The 25,640-nt window shown below is 43.0% G+C and overlaps 3 protein-coding genes across 3 annotated transcripts in view; all 3 read right to left on the bottom strand.

Moving 5' to 3' along the window:
* LOC132767726 (zinc finger protein 665-like) overlaps positions 1-25,640 on the bottom strand; it is a 147,481-nt gene that overhangs the window by 61,982 nt on the left and 59,859 nt on the right. The gene's annotated exons all lie outside the window — the stretch shown is intronic.
* LOC132765982 (zinc finger protein 585A-like) lies at positions 377-24,153 on the bottom strand. The gene is made up of 5 exons (XM_067465151.1): positions 23,994-24,153; positions 19,759-19,822; positions 10,237-10,322; positions 6,817-6,937; positions 377-5,090 (listed from the first exon to the last, which is right to left on the bottom strand). The coding sequence occupies exons 1-5, from the start codon at positions 23,994-23,996 to the stop codon at positions 2,587-2,589; spliced, it is 2,778 nt and encodes a 925-aa protein (XP_067321252.1). The 5' UTR covers positions 23,997-24,153; the 3' UTR covers positions 377-2,586.
* Positions 13,930-15,042, bottom strand: LOC137096312 (uncharacterized; the record flags this gene model as incomplete). The annotated part of the gene is made up of 1 exon (XM_067465454.1): positions 13,930-15,042. A coding segment is annotated over exon 1 (1,017 nt), but the record flags the coding sequence as incomplete, so codon positions are not given.

The following is a 25,640-nucleotide window of genomic DNA, read 5'->3' as shown; positions in this document are numbered from 1 at the left end:
TCAGCAGTGGAACTCTCTACCCCAAAGTGTGGTGAAGGCTCCTTCTACGGAGGTTTTTGAACAGAGGCTGGATGGCCATGTATTGGGGGTGCTTTGAATGCAATTGTCCTGCTTCTTGGCAGAATGGGGTTGGACTGGATGGCCCATGAGGTCTCCTTCAACTCTATGATTCTATGAAAAGGTAAGACATAAGAGGGTCCTTATTCCATTCTTCTTCCTCTTAAGTATACCAAAGACTTGTGGGCTGTGGGAGTGGCTGCACCTGAAGAGTTATACATATTCAACAGTTGGAAACGACATTCTGTTCCACTGCAAACTCGATAGCATTTCAGACTCTGGAAGCTCTAGGAATGAAAGGCAAGCTGACAAAGGTCAATAACTGGAAACAAGTCGTTTATTCCATCTTTCCACAAATCCTAAGAAGACAGTTCTAAGGTTTTCCCACCAAACATCCCCATAGGTGTATTTATTTATTTACAAGTAATGCCTTCCAGTTTCTTCCATCTGAAAGGTAGCTTATTTTTGCTTCAGTTTGTAAGTCAAGAAGCCATAGGCCAGTGGTTCTCAACCTTGGGTCCCCACATGTTTTTGGCCTACAATTCCCAGAAATCCTAACAGCTGGTAAACTGGCTGGGATTTCTGGGAGTTGTAGGCCAAAGACATCTGGGGACCCAAGGTTGAGAACCACTGCCATAGGCTATTCTGCACACTAAGCTGCAGAAAATCTTGCTGATCAAACGATTGGCAGTTCAAGCTCAGGTTGGGATGAGCCCCCAAACATCAGTCCCAGCTTCTGCCCACCTAGCAAGTCGAAATCGGAAATGTGAGTAGATAAATAGGTACTGCTTTAAGCGAGGAGGTAATAAGGACCCATAAGGACATCAGGAGGACATCAAAAGTTCCTCGGCATGGAAGATGGAGTGGCAGAACTCTCCACGCCCTTGTTTAACAAACAATCACAGCCTCCAGATGCCGGAAATGGAAAAAGATGGGGAAAGCCTTTACTACTACTACTACTACTACTACTATTACTAATAATAATAATAATAATAATAATAATAATAATAGTAATTTTATTTATACCTTGCCACCATCTCCCCAAGGGGACTCGGGTGGCTTACATGAGGCCAAGCCCAACAGTACAGCAGAGCAAATCTATATAAATAAAAATGTAATGTTCGTTTGTGGAATTAACAGAACTCAAAAACCACTGGACGAATGGGCGCCAAATTTGGCCACAAGACACCTAACAACCCAGTGTATGTCCTTCACTCCAAAAAAATTGATGTTGTCATTTGAGAGTTGTAGTTGCTGGGATTTATAGTTCACCTACAATCAAAGAGCATTCTGAACCCCACCAATGATGGAATTGAACCAAACTTGGCACATAGTTCTCCCATGACCAACAGAAAATACTGGAAGGGTTTGGTGGGCAGTGTCCTTTGGTTTTGGAGTTGTAGTTCACCTACATCCAGAGAGCACTGTGGACTCAAACCATGATGGATCTGGACCAAACTCTACACTAATAATCAATATGCCCAAATGTGAACACTGGTGGAGTTTGGGGAAAATAGAATCTTGACATTTGGGAGTTGTAGTTGCTGGGATTTGTAGTTCACCTAAAATCACGGCGCATTCTGAACCCCACCAACGATAGAATTGGGCCAAACCTCCCACACAGAACCCCCATGACTAGAGTGGGCCACAGCAATGCGTGGCAGGGGACGGCTAGTATACAACATAAAATACAAATGGCAAAATATTATGAAAATAAAAAATAAATACTGAAAACAATACTAATGAACACACCAAACAATATAAGACCACAGTATTTGAATCACAAAAAAATAAAATCGCACTGGGCAGGGCAAGTTGCAAAGATTGAAAGTTTAAAAACTTTTAATCTGTTGCCTCTGTTAACTGCCCTGAGTCACCTGCGGGGTGAGAGGGGTGGGATACAAATATAGTAAGCAAATAAATAAATAAATAAATAAATAAATAAATAAATAAATAAATAAAAACACTGGGTGAGCAGGCCGTGTAATGTATCAACAGAGGATTAGTGGGACGAAAATGAGGTTCAATTGCACTAGAAGATGAGATAAAGTGCTTCCGAGGGCATTTTATGTAGGGTTTGGTCAAGGTCAGGGATTATTGTTCATTCATTGAAGGCACATTGGAATAGCCAAGTTTTCAGACTTCCTAAAGGGTGGGGCTTGCCTGAGTTCTCTGGAGAGTGAGTTCCAGAACTGAGGGGCCACCACAGAGAAGGCCCTCTCCCTCGTCCCCACAAGTCGCACTTGCAATGGGGGCAGGAATGAGAGAAGGGCCTCTCCAGAAGATCAAAGGGATTGTGTGGGATCATAAAAGAAAATGTGGTCACGAAGGTAGGCGGGCACCAAACCGTTCAGGGCTTTGTAGGTAAGAACCTGCACCTTGAATTGGGACCTGAAAATAAACTTCTGCTTATGTATTGTCTGTCCTGTTAATTGTAAAACGGCATTGAATGTTTGCCGTATATGTATTCTGTAATCCACCCCGAGTCCCCTCGGGGAGATAGAGCAGAATATAAAAAAGTTATATTATTTATTCTCTGGCACACACTGAATCTCTTCTCATATTGTCTAAAGCCTGAGGTGGCTTCTTCCCTGCATGTCTTCTTTGATGATAAACAAGGTGTGACTTCTGACTGAACCTCTTTCCACACTCCAAGCACGGAAAAGGTTTCTGCTCCATGTGAATTCTTTGATGAACAATGAGGATTTGCTTCCGATTGAACTTCTTTCCACACTCTAAGCACTCAAATAGGTTCTCCCCTGTATGAAGTCTTTGATGACAGGTCAGATGTTCCTTCCTAGTGAAGCTCTTCCCACACTCTGGACATTTAAATAGGTCCTCTTTGCTGTGACTTATTTGATGACGAGTCAGGTATGTTTTCCTTGCGAAGCTCTTTCCACATTGCACACATTCAAATGGATTTTCGCTTGTATGACACCTTTGATGATTTGTAAGACTTCTCTTCCATCTGAAGCTCTTTCCACACTCCAAGCACGGAAATGGTTTCTCCCCTGTATGAATAATTTGATGAGAAGTCAAGTTTGACTTCTGACTGAAGCTCTTTCCACATTTCAGGCATTTAAATCGTTTCCCCTCCACATGAATTTTTTGATGACCTGTGAGGTTTACTTTCCATTTGAAGCTCTTCCCGCACTGCATGCATTTAAACGGCTTCTCGCCTGAATGACGTTCTTCATGACACATAAGATTTTTCTTGGAGGTGAAGCTCTTCCCACACTCTAAACACTTAAATGGTTTCTCCCCGGTGTGACTGTTTTGATGATGTTGAAGACTTTTCTTCCACCTGAAACTCTTTCCACACTCTAAACACTGAAACGGTTTCTCCCCGGTATGACTCGTTTGATGATCCTTCAGACTTTTCTTCGAGATGAAGCTCTTTTCACACTCTAAGCACTGAAATGGTTTCTCCCCTGTATGAATTCTTTGGTGGCAAATCAGGCGTGACTTCTGACCAAAGCTCTTTCCACACTCCAAGCATTTAAATAGCTTTTCCTCGATATGAATTTTTTGATGACACCTAAAACTAACTTTCCACCTAAAGCTCTTTCCACACTGCGTGCACTGAAATGGCTTCTCGCCCAGATGACGTTCTTGGTGAAACATCAGACTCGTCTTCCACCTGAAGCTCTTTCCACACTCTAAGCATTTAAATGGCTTCTCACCTACATGACATCTTTGATGGATAATAAGGTTTCGCTTGCGACTGAGACTCTTTCCACACTCTAAGCATTGAAATGGTTTCTCCTCTACATGGCTTCTTTGATGATAAGTCAAGCATGACCTCTGATTAAACTTCTTTCCGCACTCCAAGCACTTCAAGGGTTTCTCTCCACTAGGAGTTCTTTGATGACAAGTAAGGCCTGTTTTCCGCCTGAAGCTCTTTCCACAATCCAAGCATTGAAATGGCTTCCCAACTATATGACTTCTTTGGTGACGAGTTAGATATGTCTTTCTAGCAAAGCTCTTTCCACACAGCATGCATTTGAATGGCTCCTTGCCTATGTGATGTTCTTGATGAAACACAAGATTTTTCTTCCATTTGAAACTCTTTCCACATTCTGAGCATTTAAATAGTTTTTCCCCTGTATGACTTCTTTGATGACCCTTGAGACTCACTTTCCACCTGAAGTTCTTTCCACACTGTGTGCAAGTAAATGGCTTCTTGCCTGTATGACATCTTTGATGGCACATAAAAGTGATCTTCCATCTGAAGCTCTTTCCACACTCGGAGCATTTAAAGGGTTTATCCCCGGTGTGAATTCTTTGATGACCACGGAGATGTGACTTGTGAGTGAACCTCTTCCCACACTCCAAGCATTCAAAGGGTTTCTCCCCTGTGTGCCTTCTTTGATGAACAGCGAGTTCTGACTTGTACCTGAAGCTCTTCCCACACTCCAAGCATTGATATGGATTCCCACCTGTGTGGACTCGTTGATGAACAGTGAGGTGGGATTTCTGACTGAAGCTCTTTCCACACTCCGAGCATTTAAAGGGTTTCTCTCCTGTGTGAGTTCTCTGATGAATTGTGAGCTCGGACTTGTCCCTGTAGCTATTGCCACACTCCAAGCATTTAAATGGCTTCTTCCTTCTGTGGATTGCTTGATGGCAAGTGAGGAGTTTCCTCAGACTGAAGACCTTTCCACATTCCAAGCACTGAAATGGTTTCCCACTTGTGTAGTTTTTTTGATGGGAAATGGAGGCTTCCCGAACACTTATGATCTTTCCTTGCTCACCACCACTGAAAGAAATCACTCCTCTGTGAGTTCTCACATGACAGTCAAGACTTTCTTTCAGACTGGAGCTTCTTCCACATAGAAGGCATATATATCTATTTCTTTCCTTTATTTTTGGTGTCATTTCCTGTCCCGAGAATCCTCTGACTTTCCCACCCAGAAAAGGTTTCCCTTGAAACTCAGGGTTCCTTTCATTCTCGTACATCAGTTGATAACCGGCTATTTTGGGCAACATCCTGCTTGGTTCCTCTTCATTCTCACCAAGTGCCTCTTCAACATCTGGAAAGGAGGGAAAGAACTGGTCAGACAAGGACACTGATCCTCGCAGTGATGCTGGTGTTATAAATACATAAATATATATTGTCTTTTCCAAGTCCAAGGCTCAACACAACTTAGTTATTATCTAAAATACCTACATTGTGCAAATACTGAATGTAGAAACGGAAACATTTTTGGAGCAGGTAAAAAAATATTTGTTTGTTTGTTTGTTTATGATATTTATAGCCCGCCTTTCTCAGCCATATGGCAACTCAAGGCGGGTTACAGATTGGCACAATTTGATGTCAGGCATTCATAAAAGTGCCATTAAAAACAATCAACATTGCAATATACAACATAAATAAAAACCATTAAAGCATTTAATCATCAGTGTCATCTTGTTAAAAACGTTATCCAGTAACATTGTCTGGCCATTCCAAGTTCATCATTCATAGTTCTGTGTTATCTTTAAGCATTCTCAAAAGCTTGCTTAAAGAGTCAGGTCTTTACTTTTTATCGGAAAGTCAGGAGGGAGGGGGCCAATCTAATATCCCTGGGGAGGGGGTTCCATAGCCTGGGGGCCACCACTGAGAAGGCCCTGTCCTTCGTCTCTGCCAATCGCACTTGCAAGGCAGGCGGGATCAAGAGCAGACGATCTTAAGCTCCTAGATTATTATTATTATTATTATTATTATTATTATTATTATTATTATTATTATTGTGCTAATCTTTATTTATACCCCGCTTGCCAAGACAGTTTGTATTTTTTTGCTTCGTGGCTACTGGAGGAAGATCTCTCACATGGACACCCAAGGACCATTTGAATCTCTCTCAAAGGACATTGTGTGAGTCAATGCAGCTGTTCTCATGACTATATATATGTTGCTCTGCACAACAAAGAGTAAACAACTTATTATTTACTGATCATCTGCATGGCATATCCTTTCTCTAGCAAGGCAGTGTGTGGATTGGTAAAGACGTGAACTATGCGTGATTTTCATTCCGCCACAACATTCAAACATCTCAAAAATAATACCAAATAATACAAAATAATAACCCTAAACTTATGACAAAAGAGAAATAAACATCAAAATAGAAAACAGAATATGAATAGTCAGATAAACATAATTATACTGATAACATCATTAACAATTAATAATAATAATATACACAGCAAACATTCAATTCCATTTTGGACAAACAAGGAGAGAACAGACAGAAAGGAGGTATGTTGTGTTGACGTCCAGCTTTTCGGCACCTTGGAGGTTGTGCTCAATCCAGCCACAGGGGGTGCTGTCACTCCATCCTCTGATGAAAAGCCATCAGAACTTCCTCCTTTCTTTTGGTTGCCACATCTTTTCTGGCTTTTTTCTTTTATGGTGTTGTAAAATACCTCCCCCGCTTCTTAGCGGTACTTAATTTCTCTACTTACAGGTCTAAGCTGTTTTCAAACTGCTTAGATAAACAGTGAGCTGGGCTGACAGTGGGGTTCTTACTCCAACCCGTGCTTTGAACCTTTCAGTTGGTAGATCTTATTGCTGCTGCTGGTAATTTACCAGCTGGGTTATAGCCTGACCAATTAAGACACAAACGCTGAGAAAACGATTAAAATACATAAAATTGTTATTGTAGTTGTTCTTAACCATCTCATCCAAGTGCCGGACACAAAATAAACAATAAATTCAGAGACAGTTGTGACTGTTGTCAGATATACACTTGATGAGTCACTAGAAATAAGTGGACCTACCCAGAGAAGACACAAGGCCCAGATTCTCCTCCATGACTTCCCTGTGCAGGGCCCATTGCCCTGGGTCCAGCAAGACCCACTCCTCCTCTGAGAAAAACACAGCCACCTCCTCAAAGGTCACCTGGAGAAAGAAAGGTTATTGAAGTGAGACATAGTCCCTTACTCCACTCTCCCAGACTGAGGAAATTCAGGATCCTGGCCACTTCATAGCTCATCTAGATCCTATTGGCCTTCACCTGCCATTACCTTTTGTGATGGTGGTTGAACCAGACAGTCACAGTTCGCATCAACGTTCTACTTAAGTATTCTTAAGTACTGGAAATTCAGGATATTCACATGGGAAATGAGCAAGGTCTTCCGTATTACTCAGGGTATTATTATATGCATTCAGAAACCATATATGAGCGGAAAAGACCCACGTCTATATAAATAAAAATGTAATGTTTGTTTCTGGGATTAACATAACTAAAAAACCACTGGACAAATTGACACCAAATTTGGCAGCAAAACACATAGTAATCCAATCTATGTCTTTCAACAAAAAAACCCTTAAAAAATGAAGGGGAAATAACTTAAAACACCCCCCAAAGAAAAATACCTTACAGAGCATGCACAAAAGCCCCCCTCCCCAGTGTACGAGAATTACTATTATTATTATTATTATTATTAAACTTTATTTGTACCCCGCTAGGATCTCCCGAAGGACTCGATGCAGCTTACAAAGGCCAAGGCCTCAACACACAATATAACAATACAAAACCTAAGGCAAATTAAACAGTTAAAGCAATATAAACAACAAGCAATAAACAATACTCTAAGACACAATAAAACTGGGCCGGGCCAGAGTAATGGGTACAGGATTAAAAGTGCTGATGTGACAGGTGGTATATAAGGCTTATAGGGCAAGTGCAGTGTGCAGTGTGCGGCAATCTCAATTCTAGTAAAGTGCTTCTGGGACTTGGTATTGGAGATTTCCTATTCTGGGAAGGCACATCGGAACAGCCAGGTCTTCAAGTTCTTTCTGAAGACTGCCAATGTAGGGACCTGTCTAAGATCTTTGGGGAGGGTGTTCCAGAGTCGGGGGGCCACCACAGAAAAGGCCCTGTCTCGTGTCCCCACCAAACGCGCTTGCGACGCAGGTGAGATCACGTGCAGGGCCTCTCCAGATGACCGAAGTGAACGCGTGGGTTCCTAGACGGAGATGCGGTCACGCAGAATGACACACCAACCAGTTGTGAGGGAAGAGAAGCCTAGCTATGGAGTGCCTTTCCATGCAGCAAGGCAGAGTCTCTTTCTTTTGGGGAAGGGGTTGAGGAAAGGAAATAGGGAAGGAAGGAGAAGGCCTGGCCCAACGGAGGACATGGAGGCTTGGTGAGGCAAGCCCCGGCAGCACCTGGAGCCACCATGAATTCCAGGTGGCTCCATAAGGCCCAAAGACGGAGGCTCAGCTCCTCACAGTGATTTCCACACACTAGACTTCAACTCCCAGAAGCCTCTGCTACCTTGGACAATGAGAAAGGGACCTGGGAATTGAAGTTCAAAACACTTAGTGTTTCCTGCACTGTCTCTTCTGTTCCCTCTGTTTCGCCTCCAAGGATGAATACCGGATAGCGGAGTGATCAATGGCAACCACCTGCCTGGGGTGCCCGCTATCAATGCACTCTGGCCTTGGTGGGCACTGTCTGCCAGCTACCAAGGGAGCCCAAGATGATGGTGGCAGTGGTGCCGGCGGTGGGAGAAGTGGCCCAGAGCCCAAGGGAAGGGGAAGATGTCCCGGGCGCCTAGGCTGCAGGCAGAAAGCAACAGGAGGGAGAAACAACAAGAGGCACCTCTGAAGCCGAGACCTCCCAAACATGGAAGAAAGAAGGAAGGAAGATGGGAAGGAAGAACAGGAGAAGGCAGGGGGGGAAAGAGGGAAGAAAGGAAGGAGGGCAAGGAGGAAGGGACGAAAGAGAGAGGGAGGGAATGAACGAAAGAGGGAGGAAAAGAGGGAAGGAAGGAAAGAAAGAGGTGCTGAAGGAAGGAAGAAGAGAAAGAGGAAAAGAAAGAAAAATGGGAGGAAAGGCAGGAAAGAGGTAAAGAAGGAAAGAAGGGGAAAGGAAATAAAAAGTGTAAGAATGAAGGAAACACGGAGGGGAAAAAGGAGAGAAGGGAAGATGGAGAGAAAGGGAGACGGAAGGAAGGAAAGAGAAGGAAGGATGGAACCAAAGAGTGAAGGAAGCAATGAAAGAAAGAGGGAGAGAAGGAAGAAAGGAGAAAAAGAAGAAGGGAAAGAAAAAGGGGGCAAGGAATAAGTAGGTACCTCTCTTTCATAATAGTCCAGACAGCTACTTCTACTTCAAAAAATCTTACTTTAAGCCACAGCAACGTGTGGCAGGGCACAGCTAGTTTGCCTATAAAAAACAACTCTAGATCAGGTCTGCACAACTTGGCAGCACTAACGAGCCAAAGTTAAAATAGGCTAAACCGCTCTGAGTCACAGATAGGTTTTTTGGCACCTTATTTTTCAAGTAAAGTTATGAATAAACTTATGCAAATAAGTCATATTATAAAAAGGAAGTTTCAATTAATATCAGTTAATTAAACATATTACGTAAGATTTGTGTTTACTATGCAATCACATTAATATGGAAAAAATACTCTGCTGATTAACAAAATGCAAGCAGCAAGTAAATATTGAAAAACTCATTCCAACTTATTCTGCTGAGCAATTATAAAATCATAATGCTAACAATTGGTATGCCTAATAATTAGCATTAGAAAATGCATACCCAGACAATAGTAGTTACGCTAGCTAGTTATTAATAAATGGTTGTCTTGAGTGAGTCACACTCTCTCAGCCTAGAGAAAGGCGCAGGCAAACATTTCTTCTGTCGGCACGATTGACTGATACTGAACAATAAAACCATTTCAATTCAATCGTCTATCATACATATTTCAATGGGCCATTGCCTCTGGATCACCAAATCCAAAATGTAAGCATTTAAGACACAGGCTTAATCTGATTGGCCCTCCGCACACCTAAGAGAAGTACCCCATTTCACCTCAGTTAAGGAAGCCTCATTTTTTTTTTTTGGTTGTATCAGGAGTGACTGCAAGTTGCTTCTGGTGTGAGAGACTTGGCCGTCTGCAAGGACGTTGCCCAGGGGACACCTGGATGATTTGATGTTTTTATCATCCTTGTGGGAGGCTTCTCTCATGTCCCCGCATGAGGAGCTGGAGCTGATAGAGGGAGCTCATCCACCTCTCCCCTGATTCAAACCTGTGACCTGTCGGTCTTCAGTCCTGCCGGCACAGGGGTTTAACCCACTGCGCCACCGGGGGCTCCTAAGGAAGCCTCATGGACAGAAAATATTATATCAGGTCCATGGAAATACAGGATTCAGGGTCAACCAGCCTTCCAGGGATCCTTCCTTTTACCTGATCCAGTCTCACTGAAGCTGCGCCAAAAGTATTGCAATCATGTAATGATGCATCCTGTGTTGTCCATGCCCTTGTTCCGTCTCCTGTGAAGGACACAAAAGCAGAAAGAGGGTGTGCAAAGGGACACTACCAATTAGTGAGGAAGCGACTAGGTTTAGGAGAGAGGAGCCACTGATTTGTAAAAGGCTCTGGTATTAAAGGCTCTCTTTGTGTTGTGAGGTAATTTTGGTAGAGTGGGTGTACCGAACGTAGAATTAATGGAGATGAGGCAGCTTTAAAAACCAAAGAGAACAAGTTTATTTTTAAACAAAGCGTATGGTTGCAGTATGAAGATGTTAAGCTTGGCCAATACTTGATGGTTACATGTAACTTGGTTGCGATACAATTCAGACTTTCGATGTTACAACTTATGAACTCTTGCTGTGGTGAAGCGCTATTAACCAGTGTTCCTTGCAGTGAATAGTCTCTCTGTTTGATCTAGCCTTGATCAAACTACAGATCTCTAGTCTTCTCCCGACTAGCGATCTTAACAAGCCTCTGTTAGTTCTTTCTAACTAAAGCAACTAACAAGGTTTTCCCCTTCAGCTTCCTAGCTGAAGAAATCTCTACTATTCACGAACACTAAAAACTGACTCTTCACTTCTTCACTCCTCAGAGTCTAAAACCTGACTCTGCTGCTCTCTCAGAGTCTCCCCCCTGACTGACTCTAACTGTCACTTTTTTTAAAACCTTCACTCTCTAAGCTCCTCCCACCTCCTCTTCTGCCTCGTTTCCATGGTAACACATTTCTCACAGCTAGGCCGCTCCAGCCTTAGGGCAACCAATGCAAACATAAATACAGTTATAAGCATATTATTATAAACACTTCTGTACACCTTCCCCCCCAGAAAAATTATTTTTGGACCATTCTCAATCCCGGAATGGCAAAAATAATTCTACATATTATCCAACAGTATATACATATACAACATTTCTGAAAGGCAAACATATTATGGTTAAAAGCATTACAATTTATACATACATACAAACCTTTAACCTTACGAAATTCTAGATAAGGTGTCTGCAACTATGTTCCGTTTACCTGAAACATGTTTAATTTCAAATGTAAAATCCTGTAAACATAAACTCCATCTCAACAATTTGTTATTCGTACCTTTCACATTATCTAGCCATCTTAATGGAGCATGGTCCGTTTGTAAGGTAAACTTTCTCCCCCACAAATATGGTTTTAGTTTTTTAACTGACCAGATGATGGCATAGCATTCTTTTTCAATTGTTGACATACTATATTCATTAGAATGCCATTTTTTACTCAAAAACAAAATAGGTCTGTCCTCACCCTCTACATCTAACTGGCTTAGGACAGCTCCTAGCCCAGTATCTGATGCATCACATGTTAGAATAAAAGGTTTATCAAAATCTGGTGCCATTAGGACAGAATCCGATGTAATGGATTTCTTCAAATTGATCCATGGCAGTTTGACAATTTGGAGTCCAAATTACCTGGTTCGGGTTCTTCTTTTTGGTAAGATCCGAAAGAGGGGCTGCCAAATTACTAAAAGATGGAATAAATTTGTGATAGTAACCAGCCAATCCAAGGAATGCCCTAACCTGTTTTTTTGTTTTGGGCACTGGCCACTGGTGAATAACTGCCACTTTAGTAGGGTCAGGTCGAATATGACCTCCTCCCACTAAATGTCCTAAATACTTGGTAATATTGTATCCTATCTTACACTTAGAAGCTTTAATAGTTAACCCTGCTTCTCTCAACCTGCTTAACACCAGATCCAAATTTTTGTACTGTTTACGATCACCCTCCCAAAAAGAGAAGGGACCGGATTCTTCTTCCGAAACAACAAAATATACATTAGCAGACCTTCCAACATAAGGCTTTAACATGTTTACATGAACTCTTCTTTCTACATTTGAATGTTCATCATAAATATCATAGTTTATTTGGTTGTGCTTCCTGGTGATCTTCCAGGGTCCCGACCAATCCAATTGAAGTTTGTTGGTTTTGTTGGGAGATAAAAATAAAACTTCATCTCCGATGTTGAAGATCTTTGGCTTAGCAGTAGAATCATAATAGTCTTTTTGTCTCTGCTGAGCCACAAGCAAATGTCCTTGTGCAATGTCCCTAGCCAGTTGCATTGTTGATTGAAGATCCTTTAAATACTCCGACACTGGAACTGGATCTGTTGCCGGACTTTCCTCCCAATATTCCTTTATCAGGTCTAATGGACCACGAGCTTTCCTTCCATATAGCAATTCAAATGGACTGTAGCCAGTACTGTCATGAGGGACGGTCCTGTAGGCGAATAACAGTTGTTGCAATTTGACGTCCCAGTCGTATGGCTTCTTTTGACTGTAAGACTTTATCATTTTGACTAAAGTCTTGTTCAGATTTTCAACTAGACCATTTGTCTGTGGGTGATAAGCTGTTGAAGTCAGGTGTCTGATTCCACATAACTCAAGCAATTTCGACATAAGTCTGGAAGTAAATTGAGTTCCCAAATCCGAAACCAATTCTCTAGGATAACCAGTTCTTCCCCACATGGATAACAGTGCATTTGCAATCGTTGTTGTCTCGATGTTAGTTAGAGCTACAGCCTCTGGATATCTTGTGGCATAGTCAATCATGGTTAAAATGTATCTGTAACCACGTCTGCTTGGCTTACAAAGAGGACCCACTATGTCAATGCCCACTCTGTAAAATGGTTCTCCAATTATCGGCATAGGGATCATAGGAGCTTTAATTTTATCCCTTCCAGTACTTAATCTTTGGCAGATATCACAAGACTGGCAAAACTCTTTGATCTTCTGGAACATGCCAGGCCAATAAAAGTTCTTAGTGATTCTCTTTGTGGTTTTCCTCACACCCAAATGTCCACCTTGAGGGTTCTCGTGTGCCACCCTCATCAGCTGTTCTCTAAAACTTTGAGGCACTACAATTTGATTACATGTCACTGATCCTTCTGCTGACTTCACATTTCTGGTTTCTCTATATAAGACACCATTCTTTAACACAAACTCGGAGGGCTGTCCTTTTGCCAATACTGTGGGGTTTTGAGCCAAAGCGAACAGAGGTTTTAGAGATTCATCGGCTCCTTGTTCCTGCCGAATTTCTCCAACTCCTCCCGTCTTCTTAACAAGCTCAGCAACCGTAGCGCTGGATTCCGGACTCTCATCCCCATCCTGCTGTATGGCAAAACACTTGGCTTTTTGATCAGGGCTTTTGTTATTATATTCTTCCTCCTCACACGTCATCCTCCAGTTTTCAATCTTCTTAGCCAGATCATTTCCAATTAAACATCTGTATGGTATGTCAGGACTGACTGCAAAATCCCACATACCCTTCCATCCTCCATATTCTATTGGCAAAGTCACCACTGCTGTTGGTATCGCAGGTCCCAAACCTTTTAATCTTATTTCAGAGGTAGGCCGCTGAAATTTCTGAGGTATTATTTCTGGATGTACTATACATACTTCGGAGCCTGTATCTCGAAGTCCTTTCACGTCTTTGTTGTCAATGGAAATGGATTCTAAGTAATCCTTAGATGGGGTGTTTGACAAGATGAACAAACACTGTTTCTCTTGAGGCTCTGATTCTGAACTCTCCTTTGACAAAGTATCTGGTTCTGCTTTTTGTGTTTCTTTTACTTTATTCACAAAGAGGGTTATTTTCTCTTTTCTTAAAAGGGGACATTGATACTTTATATGGTCCCACTTTCCACACTGAAAGCACCTTCTTTTTCCCTCAGGAGCAGTTTGACTTGTTACACCCTGCCTCCTCCAGGTGGTGTTTTCTATGTCAGAACCTTTTTCTTGCTGTGGGTGCGTTTGTTGTTGGTAAAATGGCTGCCTATTTGTTCTTTTATCACTTGGCAGATCTTCCCTTTTGAATCCTTCTTTTAGGGTTATTATTTGATCTACCATAACCGCTGCCTCTACTATAGTGGATGGTTTGCGATCCTGAATCACCCAGCGAATATCATAAGGCACTAATTGAAAAAATTGTTCCAACTTTAAAAGTTCTCTCAGCTGTTGGTAATCTTCCACCTCAGACGTCCTTAGCCAACTATCGAACAGTTGCGACAATTTAGAGGCCACCTGAGCAAAACTTTGGGTTTTATCTCTCTTTAGGGTCCTGAACTTAAATCTGTAGAATTCAGGAGTTAATCGAAACTCTTGTAGAATTTGTTTCTTAAATAAATCATAATCTCCATAAGACCCCTCAGGCAAATCTCCATAAATCTGTAAAAGTCTTCCAGTTATCTGTGGCCTTAGATATATCATCCATTTTTCCTTAGCAACCCCAAAATCTTTACAACATCTCTCGAAAGAGATCAAAAATTTCTCTACATCGTCATCCTTGGTAAATTTAGGGAATCTCTTTATCAAATCTGGGGTATCCACTCCAGATCTCCCTTCCTGGATGTCACTGGATGTTTGAGACAAAGCCAATCTTTGCTTCTGCAGCTCAAATTCCATTCTCTTCAATTCCATCTCCTGTTCTCTCTCTTTCTGTCTTTCTTCAAATTCTCTTTGTTTCACCTCTCTCTCCATCTCCAATCGTTTCATCTCTAGTTTGTACTTATAAGCCATTTCTGACACAGGCCCTGGCTCCGTTTCCGCCTCAGAGCCCGAACTTCCTTCTTGGTCTCCCTCTGTTTCCTCAACAAGCTTTCTCTGTCGCCTGGTAGCCATATTCCAATATCTTTTACCTCACAACTTATTCTTAAAATAATCTTAAGGCACTTGATCAGTTGTTAAACGAATCCCGTCGTCTGCCACCAAATTGCAAAGGGACACTACCAATTAGTGAGGAAGCGACTAGGTTTAGGAGAGAGGAGCCACTGATTTGTAAAAGGCTCTGGTATTAAAGGCTCTCTTTGTGTTGTGAGGTAATTTTGGTAGAGTGGGTGCACCGAACGTAGAATTAATGGAGATGAGGCAGCTTTAAAAACCAAAGAGAACAAGTTTATTTTTAAACAAAGCGTATGGTTGCAGTATGAAGATGTTAAGCTTGGCCAATACTTGATGGTTACATGTAACTTGGTTGCGATACAATTCAGACTTTCGATGTTACAACTTATGAACTCTTGCTGTGGTGAAGCGCTATTAACCAGTGTTCCCTGCAGTGAATAGTCTCTCTGTTTGATCTAGCCTTGATCAAACTACAGATCTCTAGTCTTCTCCCGACTAGCGATCTTAACAAGCCTCTGTTAGTTCTTTCTAACTAAAGCAACTAACAAGGTTTTCCCCTTCAGCTTCCTAGCTGAAGAAATCTCTACTATTCACGAACACTAAAACCTGACTCTTCACTTCTTCACTCCTCAGAGTCTAAAACCTGACTCTGCTGCTCTCTCAGAGTCTCCCCCCTGACTGACTCTAACTGTCACTTTTTTTTAAAACCTTCACTCTCTAAGCTCCTTCCACCTCCTCTTCTGCCTCGTTTCCATGGTAACACATTTCTCACAGCTAGGCCGCTCCAGCCTTAGGGCAACCAATGCAAACATAAATACAGTTATAAGCATATTATTATAAACACTTCTGTACAGGGTGTTATGTAGCCACTTTTCTATTTCTGCCTGAAGCCTTTCCATAGTCATAAAAACACAAACAAAATCATAGGCAAAGTGAAGGTGACAAGAAGCTCTGAGTAGCTCTAAATTAGGAAGGAGAGGCAAAACCTTGTGAATATATATAAAGCAACAGAAGAAGGAGTCCAATGAGGGATGGCACCCTCAGCAGAGAAGGGCTTTGAACTGACTCTTTCAGGAGAAAATGGACTGGAGGAGAGAAAATGAAACAGGACTGGTTGTTAGTACTACCATCAGTTCAACTTTATAATGCCACATTTTGTTATTCCTTTCATATAGACCCAAAAAGACGATATATATGAGGATACGGTTTTATTGTTCTATCAATGGGTTTGTGGACTGAGCATTGTTTTACTGACTGTTGTGATAATTTGGTTATAATTAATTGCTATTGTTTTAACTCTATATGTATTTATGGTTTTATACTGTGTTATTGATTTGTGGCATCGAATTCTTGCCTTTGTTAGCCGCTCTGAGTCCCCCAGGGGGTTGAGAAGGGCAGGGTAAAAATGCTGTAAATTAAATAAATAAATAAATAAATAAATAAACAAATAAATTCAAAACACTGTGGGTTCTCAAAGCAGCTTTTTATTCTAACTTGGCCAAGGGAACAATATTATTAAGGCATTTAGATATGCATCTTGTTGGAAATAGCAACCTTCTTCAAGCTTCCACTAGTAATTTGTTTGTATATGTAAAGAACCTCCGCCACTGGTAATGAAGCTGCCACCCAATTGTAGAGAGACGCTACCAACTAGTGAGGAAGCGCCTAGGTTTAGGAGAGAGGAGCCACTGATTTGTAAAAGGCTCTGGTATTAAAGGCTCTGTTAGTGTTGTGAGGTAATTTTGGTAGAGTGGGTGCACCGAACGTAGAATTAATGGAGATGAGGCAGTTTTAAAAACCAAAGAGAACAAGTTTATTTTTAAACAAAGCGTATGGTTGCAGTATGAAGATGTTAAGCTTGGCAAATACTTGATGGTTACATGTAACTTGGTTGCGATACAATTCAGACTTTCGATGTTACAACTTATGAACTCTTGCTGTGGTGAAGCGCTTTATTAACCAGTGTTCCCTGCAATGAATAGTCTTTCTATTTGATCTATACTTGATCAAATCACAGTTCTCCAGTCTCCCTCCTGACTGGCGATCCTAACAAGCCTATGTTAGTTCTTTCTAACTAAAGCAACTAACAAGGTTTTCCCCTTCAGCTTCCTAGCTGAAGAAATCTCTACTATTCACGAACACTAAAACCTGACTCTTCACTTCTTCACTCCTCAGAGTCTAAAACCTGACTCTGCTGCTCTCTCAGAGTCTTTCTCCCTGACTGACTCTAACTGTCACTTTTTTTAAAACCTTTCCTCTCTAAGCTCCTCCCACCTCCTCTTCTGCCTCGTTTCCATGGTAACACATTTCTCACAGCTAGGCCGCTCCAGCCTTAGGGCAACCAATTCAAACATAAATACAGTTATAAGCATATTATTATAAACACTTCTGTACAGTATATAATTCAGATTGCTTACTGTATTGTATATTTGTGTATTGGTATACAGTTGTGGGAGGGGCTGTAGACCATGTGACTGGATCTGGGACTATTTAGGGCTCAGACTCCATTTCAGAAACTCGATCCTTTTAGAAGTAAGTTGAAACAGAATGCTTTAGAGAACAGACTCTATTAGACTCTCAGAACAGAGAGATGCTTTAGACTTTGGACTGTTGATTATAAGAAAGATGTCCTGTGTTATCTGCACAGAGAAACTACTTCAAATCCTATCAGTAACTGGATTGATATGCAAAGTACCTTGATCTGCCCTGAATCCTCTTCTCGGTGAGAAGGATGGAATATAAATACTGTAAAGGTAAAGGCTTTCCCCTGACATTAAGTCCAGACTGGAGATTGGTGATCATCTCCATTTCTAAGCCGAAGAGCTGGTGTTGTCCATAGACATCTCCAAGGTCATGTGGCCATAGGCATGACTGCATGGAGTGCCGTTACCTTCCCACTGGAGCGATACCTATTGATCTACTCACATTTGCATGTTTTTGAACTGCTAGGTTGGCAGAAGCTGGGGCTAACAGCGGGAGCTCTCCCCGCTCCCCAGATTTGAACCTGTGACCTTTTGGTCAGCAAGTTCAGCAGCTCAGTACTTTAACCCACTGCGCCACCGGGGGCTCCTCTATAAATACTGTAAATAATAATAATAATACAAATGCCATCAAAGCCAGAATTGAAAAGTCGACAACAGATCCCAAGTGTAGACTCTGCAAGGAAGCAGGTGAAACAATAGATCACATCCTCAGCTGCTGCAAGAAGATCATACAGACAGACTATAAGCAGAGGCATAACACAGTTGCTCAGATGATTCATTTGAACTTGTGCCACAAATACTATCTGCCTGCGGCAAAGAACTGGTAGGAAAAAGTTACAAGCCAGAAAAAGTTACAGAAAATAAGCACGTCAAGCTACTCTGGGACTTCCGGATTCAGACAGACAGAGTTTTGGAGCACAATACTCCTGACTTCACAATCATGTTAAAAAACCAAGTATGGATTGTCAATGTTGCAATCCCAGGTGACAGCAGGATTAAAGAGAAACAACTGGAAAAGCTAACATGATATGAGAATTTGAAGATCGAACTGCAAAGACTCTGGCACAAGCCAGTAAAGGTGGTCCCAGTGGGGATCGGCACACTGAGTGCAGTGCCTAAAGACCTTGGCCTGCACTTAAACACAATCGACGCTGACAAAATTACCATCTGTCAGCTGCAGAAGACCGATACATCACATAGTGCTAGATACTTGGGAAGTGTCCAACGTGTGATCCACTACAACAGCCAGCAAAGTGATCTTGTCTGCTGTGGACTCATCTCTCTGTAGACTCTTGTTGTATAATAATAATAATAATAATAATAATAATAATAAGTGAGGAGGAGCTGAGAAGCCTTCTAATCAAGGTGAAAGAAGAAAGCGCAAAAGCTGGGTTGCAGCTAAACATAAAAAAAACCAAGATTATGGCAACAAGAATGATTGACAACTGGAAAATAGAAGGAGAAATAGTGGAGGCCGTGACAGACTTTGTATTTTTAGGTGCAAAGATTACTGCAGATGCAAACTGCGGCCAGGAAATCAGGAGACGCTTACTTCTTGGGAGGAGAGCAATGACCAATCTTGATAAAACAGTGAAGAGTAGAAACATCACCCTGGCAAAAAAAGATCTGCATAGTCAAAGCCATGGTATTCCCCATAGTCACCTATGGATGTGAGAGGAGGACCATAATAATAATAATAATAATAAACCTTTATTTGTACCCTGCTACCATCTCCCGACAGCGCTCCATGCAGTCATGCCACCACATGACCTTGGAGGTGTCTACCCACAACGCTGGCTCTTTGGCTTAGAAATGGAGATGAGCACCACACCCCAGAGTCAGACATGAAGTACTTTGATGAAGTACTTTGGCCACATCATGAGAAGAAAGGAAAGCTTAGAGAAGACAATGATGCTGGGGAAAATGGAAGGAAAAAGGAAGAGGGGCCAACCAAGGGCAAGATGGATGGATGGTATCCTTGAAGAGACTGGCTTGACCTTGAAGGAGCTGGGAATGGCGACAACTGACAGGGAGCTCTGGCATGGACTGGTCCATGAAGTCACAAAGAGTCGGAAACTACTGAACGAATGAACAACAACAAAATAATAATAATAATAATAAATACAGTCAAGGGGTAACTAAAGCTGGATCAAGTGGCAATATGACATCTCTAGACAAAGCTCTGTCAGCCTAGACATTCCAGAGATGAGACATGTTGGAGAGGATGACTCATTTATCTTAAATACAGTCAGATTTAAAGGACAGTAATGAGGGTGAGCATGTGGGAGGTAGACTTAGTATGATGAACTCACGAAAGGTGTGGACTTACCCAAAGAGGACACAAGGCCCAAGTTCTCCATCACTTCCCTGTGCAGGGTCCAATGTCCTGGGTGCTGTGAGAAAACGTCAGGAGAGAATGATGCTGGAACATAGCCAGACTGCCCGGAAAACTCTGAGGAACCCACTGAAAATATTATTAAGATAGAGACCTCAACAAAGAAACACATTATTGATGAAGGGGATATTGTTTACAGTCCAATCTTTTACCATTATTCCACCTGGGAAAAGGCTCATGGAATCAGAGCTGGAAGACACCACAATCATAGAATCATAGAATCAAAGAGTTGGAAGAGACCTCATGGGCCATCCAGTCCAACCCCCTGCCAAGAAGCAGGAATATTGCATTCAAATCAGGAGGAACCCATGTCAGGGCCAAATGGACTCCCTGTCTGAACCAAAGAATATCTGAGCTCCTGGCCTCTGATCGACTAATGGGGCTACAGACTGCCTTGACATCATCAGCATCCCCCAACATACTACTTGACAACTATATGAACATCACTCAAGAAATACAGAAGTACCTAAGGTTTAACAATTTTACATCAAGGAAGCAGCAACAGCAATACTCCAAGCCCTGGTTTGATAAAGATTGCGTCAATGCTAAAAATGCTCTTGTTGCCACTTATCAGGCCTTCATATCCAATACCTCACCAATAGCAGCGCAAGACCTTCTTCAACAAAAGAGGCATTACAAGCAGATGCTCGCATATAAGAAAAAGGAAGCTATGAAAAACAACTGGGCTCAGCTTATCAAAGCTGTCAAAGAGAAAGACTCAGCCACTTTCTGGCATATTACATCAAATGCCCAAAGATCTGATCAACCTATTGTGGATTCCCACATCCCTCCGGGGATTTGGGAGGCATATTTCCAGGATCTCTATATGGACACCTCTACTGGAAGGGACTGTCCCAACTTTGATACAGAGAACCTTCCACCATGGCCACCTGTATCAGCTACAGAAATTAAGAACCTGGTTGCCCAACTACGATCAGGCAAGGCTCCAGGAGAAGATCTTATCCCAGCAGAGGCCATCAAGAACAACCTGGATTTCTGGACCCCCATCCTAGCCTCACTTTTTACATGTATTGACAACCATGGCCAAATCCCCAAGGATTGGGGGCTTGCAATCATTGTTCCCATCTATAAAAAGAAAGGGAAAAAGGATGATCCTGCGAACTATCGACCAATCAGCCTCCTTAACACTATCAGCAAGCTATATGCTAGACATCTACAATGGAAACTCCAAGATTGGTTGGAACAAGAAAGCATATTAGCTGAGGAGCAAGCTGGATTCAGGGAAGGTCGATCCACCATAGATCAGTGCCTAGTGCTGCAACACCTTGTGGAAAAATATTCCTCTCAAAACATAACCTCACTGTATGCTGCTTTTATTGACTTTAAAGCAGCATTTGATTCCATCTCGCGAGTTAAACTTTGGGAAAAACTGGAGAGTTCTACAATTGATCGCCGTCTATTATATCTAATACGCCAACTTCATGAAAAGACCACACTCAAAGTAAGATGCAACCCACAGGGCCACCTCACTGAGGCTGTTGAAACATGCAAGGGTGTCAAGCAAGGCTGCATTCTGGCCCCTTTGCTGTTCAACTTCTATATAAACTCCATAGTGGCCCAGCTTCAAAACATGGACTTCCACCCCCCAAAGCTGGCGGGAAGACACATCTCCATCCTGCTTTATGCAGATGATGCTGCTGTACTCTCTAGAACACCCATTGGGCTCAAAAGAGCTTTGAGAGCATTAATACAACATTGCAACACAGATCAGCTCCAACTCAATTACAATAAAACCAAAATCATGGCTTTCGCTAATAGGCCCAGGACTTACTCTTGGAGCATAGATGGTCATAAAATTGAACAAGTTACATCCTTCAAATATCTAGGTGTAGTTTTCCAATCTAATGGTAGCAGAAGAGCTCATGGGGATCAAGTATCCAACACCGCGCAGGGGAGCTCAATTGCCATTCTTAAATATCTTAGGACAAGAGGGGGCCACTTCACACCGGCAGCGCTCAAGCTGTTTGAAGCCAAGTCATTAGCCCAACTCTTGTATGGTGCTCAGCTGGGCCCCTTCCCCAGTTTTGCCCCATTAGAGGTGGTTCAGTCCAAGTTTCTGAGATCGGCCTTGCAGGTACCTAAATGTGTTTCTAATGCCACCCTGCGACTAGAGACGGGTTTTATGAGAGTGGAGGCCAGGGTGTGGGTGGCCATACTTAACCTCTGGCTCAGACTGTCCCGTGCACCCCTTGGCCTTGCCCCACTAACCATGGAGGATGACTTCCAATCCACATGGAAGCAGGCGGTAGCATCCAAAATCTCCTCGTTGGGATTTTCTCCAGGTCTACTATTAGCTATGGATTACAATCAAGCCAAAGCACTTATTAAACAACGTATCACAGACACAGAGCGCCAACTAGATCTGGCCTCGGCTCCAACCTTTCTTGTCAGTGAAGACAGCAGATACCTTGCCTCCCCTATGGCATATTTAACATACTTAGAGGTTCCTATTCATCGCAGGGCTTTCACCCTGGCCCGATGCCACGCTCTCCCATCAGCTGTACTCGAAGGCCGCTACCGGAAGATCCCTTTCCCAGAGAGACTCTGCCCCTGTGACTCGGGTCATGTGGAAACAATAGAACATGTGCTCCTTCAGTGCCTGTTCTACAGGGATACCCGTGCCAGGCTTATCTTACCTCTGATAGACAAGCACCCAGGCCATTCAGGACAATTTTATACCTCCCTGCTACTTGCGGATACTAATTCAGCTACAACCTACAATGTCGCAAAGTTTTGTGCAGCAGCATACAAAATCCGCCAGGGAATGACTAGTTCCAAAAGTCAACTGTGTGTCCAGTAATCGTCTTCCCTGAATCTACAATTTGGTGATGGATCTGGACATTGTATGTTTTTACCCTGTTTCCCCTTCTGTTCCCTCACCCATATTGTGTTTTTAGTAGTTGTATTTATATTTTTAATGTACCAAACATGCCAGGTTTGTAAGGAAACGTGACACTATTTCCTGTGCTGGTCAATGACCGAAATAAATGTTTTGATTTTGATTTTTTGATATTAAGATAGAGACCTCAACAAAGAAACACATTATTGATGAAGGGGATATTGTTTACAGTCCAATCTTTTACCATTATTCCACCTGGGAAAAGGCTCATGGAATCAGAGCTGGAAGACACCACAATCATAGAATCATAGAATCAAAGAGTTGGAAGAGACCTCATGGGCCATCCAGTCCAACCCCCTGCCAAGAAGCAGGAATATTGCATTCAAATCACCCCTGACAGATGGCCATCCAGCCTCTGGTTAAAAGCTTTCAAAGAAGGAGCCTCTACCACACTCCAGGGCAGAGAGTTCCACTGCTGAACAGCTCTCACAGTCAGGAAGTTCTTCCTCGTGTTCAGATGGAATCTCCTCTCTTGTAGTTTGAAGCCATTGTTCTGTGTCCTAGTCTCCAGGGAAGCAGAAAACAAGCTTGCTCCCTCCTCCCTGTGGCTTCCCCTCACATATTTATACATGGCTCTCATCATGTCTCCTCTTAGCCTTCTCTTCTTCAGGCTAAACATGCCCAGCTCCTTAAGCCACTCCTCATAGGGCTTGTTCTCCAGACCCTTGATCATTTTAGTCACCCTCCTCTGGACACATTCCAGCTTGTCAACATCTCTTTTGAATTGTGGTGCCCAGAATTGGACACAATATTCCAGGTGTGGTCTAACCAAAGCGGAATAGAGGGGTAGCATGACTTCCCGAGATCTAGACACTATGCTCCTATTGATGCAGGCCAAAATCCCATTGGCTTTTTTGCCGCCACATCACATTGTTGGCTCATGTTTAACTTTTTGTCCACAAGGACTCCAAGATCTTTTTCACACGTGATGCTGGAACATAGCCAGACTGCCCGGAAAACTCTGAGCAACCCACTGAAAATATTATTAAAATAGAGACCTCAACAAAGAAGCACATTATTGATGAAGGGGATATTGTTTACAGTCCAATCTTTTACCATCATTCCACCTGGAAAAAGGCTCATGGAATCAGAGCTGGAAGAGACCACAAGAGCCATTGAATCCAGCTGCTGCCACATAGAAACATACATCACAAAAGCACTCCTGACAGATGGCCATCTAAAAAAGGAGGGAGAAGAACCCCACTGGCCTCCCAGGCAGCAGCCTATTCCACTGCTGGACAGCTCTTACCATCCAGAAGCTCTTCCTGATGTTTAGGTGGAGTCTCTCTCCCTGCAGTTTGAATCCACTGCTTGTTTCCTTGCCACCGGAAGAGGACGCTGAGGCTTCTGGGAGTTGGAGTCCAGGTGCTTGCCTAGGCGTCACTCTGAGCCCCGCCTCTTCCGGTTGGAAGCTAAGCCCCGCCCTCTTATGTGTGTGTTTTTCCCTACCCGGAAGAGGTTCTGGTGAGTGGCTCAAGGGGGAGATCTGCCTCATTGGAGATTGTGTGCTGGGATTGAAAGGAGGCCTGGTCAGAGGCCTGAAATGCCTTTCCTGGGAGGGGTCTGGGCCTGGCACCCACCCAATGCTCCTTGCTATGAAAGGCTGTCAGGTTGAGGCTAGGTTTCTGCTGATCTAAGGACTTAGGAGGTATCAAAGCCAGGCCTGGGCCAACTTGGGCCCTCCCTCCAGGTGCTTTGGACTCCAACTCCCACAATTCCTAACAGCCTCAGCCTCCTTCCTTTTCCCCCTCAGCAGCTCAGAATAACCATCAAACGTTTATTTATTTGTCGTGTCAGGGCAACCAGTCAATTATATTACATTTCTAACAGAACAAAGCAAACAAACAGACAAAATACAAAATTTGTGAGTATGGTAGTTGATTAAATGTCCTTTGACCAGTAGCTGGCCACTTGGAGTGCTTCTGAACACGAGGAAGAACATCCTGACTGTGAGAGCCGTTCAGCAGTGGAACTCTCTGCCCCGGAGTGTGGTGGAGGCTCCTTCTTTGGAAGCTTTTAAACAGGGGCTGGATGGCCATCTGTCAGGGGTGATTTGAATGCAGTATTCCTGCTTCTTGGCAGGGGGTTGGACTGGATGGCTCATGAGGTCTCTTCCAACTCTTTGATTCTATGATTCTGGTGTTGCTGCAAGAAGGTCCTCCATTGTGCATGTGGCAGGGCTCAGGGTGCATTGCAGCAGGTGGTCTGTGGTTTGCTCCTCTCCACACTCGCATGTCGAGGATTCCACTTTGTAGCCCCATTTCTGAAGGTTGGCTCTGCATCTCGTGGTGCCAGAGCGCAGTCTGTTCAGCGCCTTCCAAGTCGCCCAGTCCTCTGTATGCCCAGGGGGGAGTCTCTCATTTGGTATCAGCCATTGGTTGAGGTTCTGGGTTTGAGCCTGCCACTTTTGGACTCTCGCTTGCTGAGGTGTTCCAGCGAGTGTCTCTGTAGATCTTAGAAAACTATTTCTTGATTTAAGTCGTTGACATGCTGGCTGATACCCAAACAGGGGATGAGCTGGAGATGTGTCTGCCTTGGTCCTTTCACTATTGGCTGCTACTTCCCGGCGGATGTCAGGTGGTGCAATACCGGCTAAGCAGTGTAATTTCTCCAGTGGTGTAGGGCGCAGACACCACTGCAGGATTGCAAGACATCTGGGCGTCCCCTGGGCAACGTCTTCGTAGACGGCTGATTCTCTCGCCACAGAAGCGACCATCAAACGTTGTACACCTGTGAATCCTTAAATAAATATTTCCTTGATCAGTTCTTTATAATTAAGACTCACGTCCATTTATTGAGAACAAGATTTACCTCAGAAGAATGCAGCTGAATATATTGGAAGAAGTTTTGTTTTTTGCTCTATTCATTCTTTACAATGTCACATTGAGAAGAGGGC

This window comes from Anolis sagrei, chromosome 2 (genome assembly GCF_037176765.1).
Source record: "Anolis sagrei isolate rAnoSag1 chromosome 2, rAnoSag1.mat, whole genome shotgun sequence".
NCBI classification, from domain to species: Eukaryota; Metazoa; Chordata; class Lepidosauria; order Squamata; family Dactyloidae; genus Anolis; species Anolis sagrei.
This window is presented reverse-complemented; position numbering and strand designations above follow the sequence as displayed.

Coding starts and splice junctions, on each gene's coding strand:
- LOC132765982 (XM_067465151.1), bottom strand. Junction 10,323..19,758: donor GGGCCTTGTGTCCTCTTTGG/GTAAGTCCACAC, acceptor TGTCCTTCACAG/GAGACGGAACAAGGGCATGG. Junction 6,938..10,236: donor CTTCAGTGAGACTGGATCAG/GTAAAAGGAAGG, acceptor TTCTTTCTCCAG/GTGACCTTTGAGGAGGTGGC.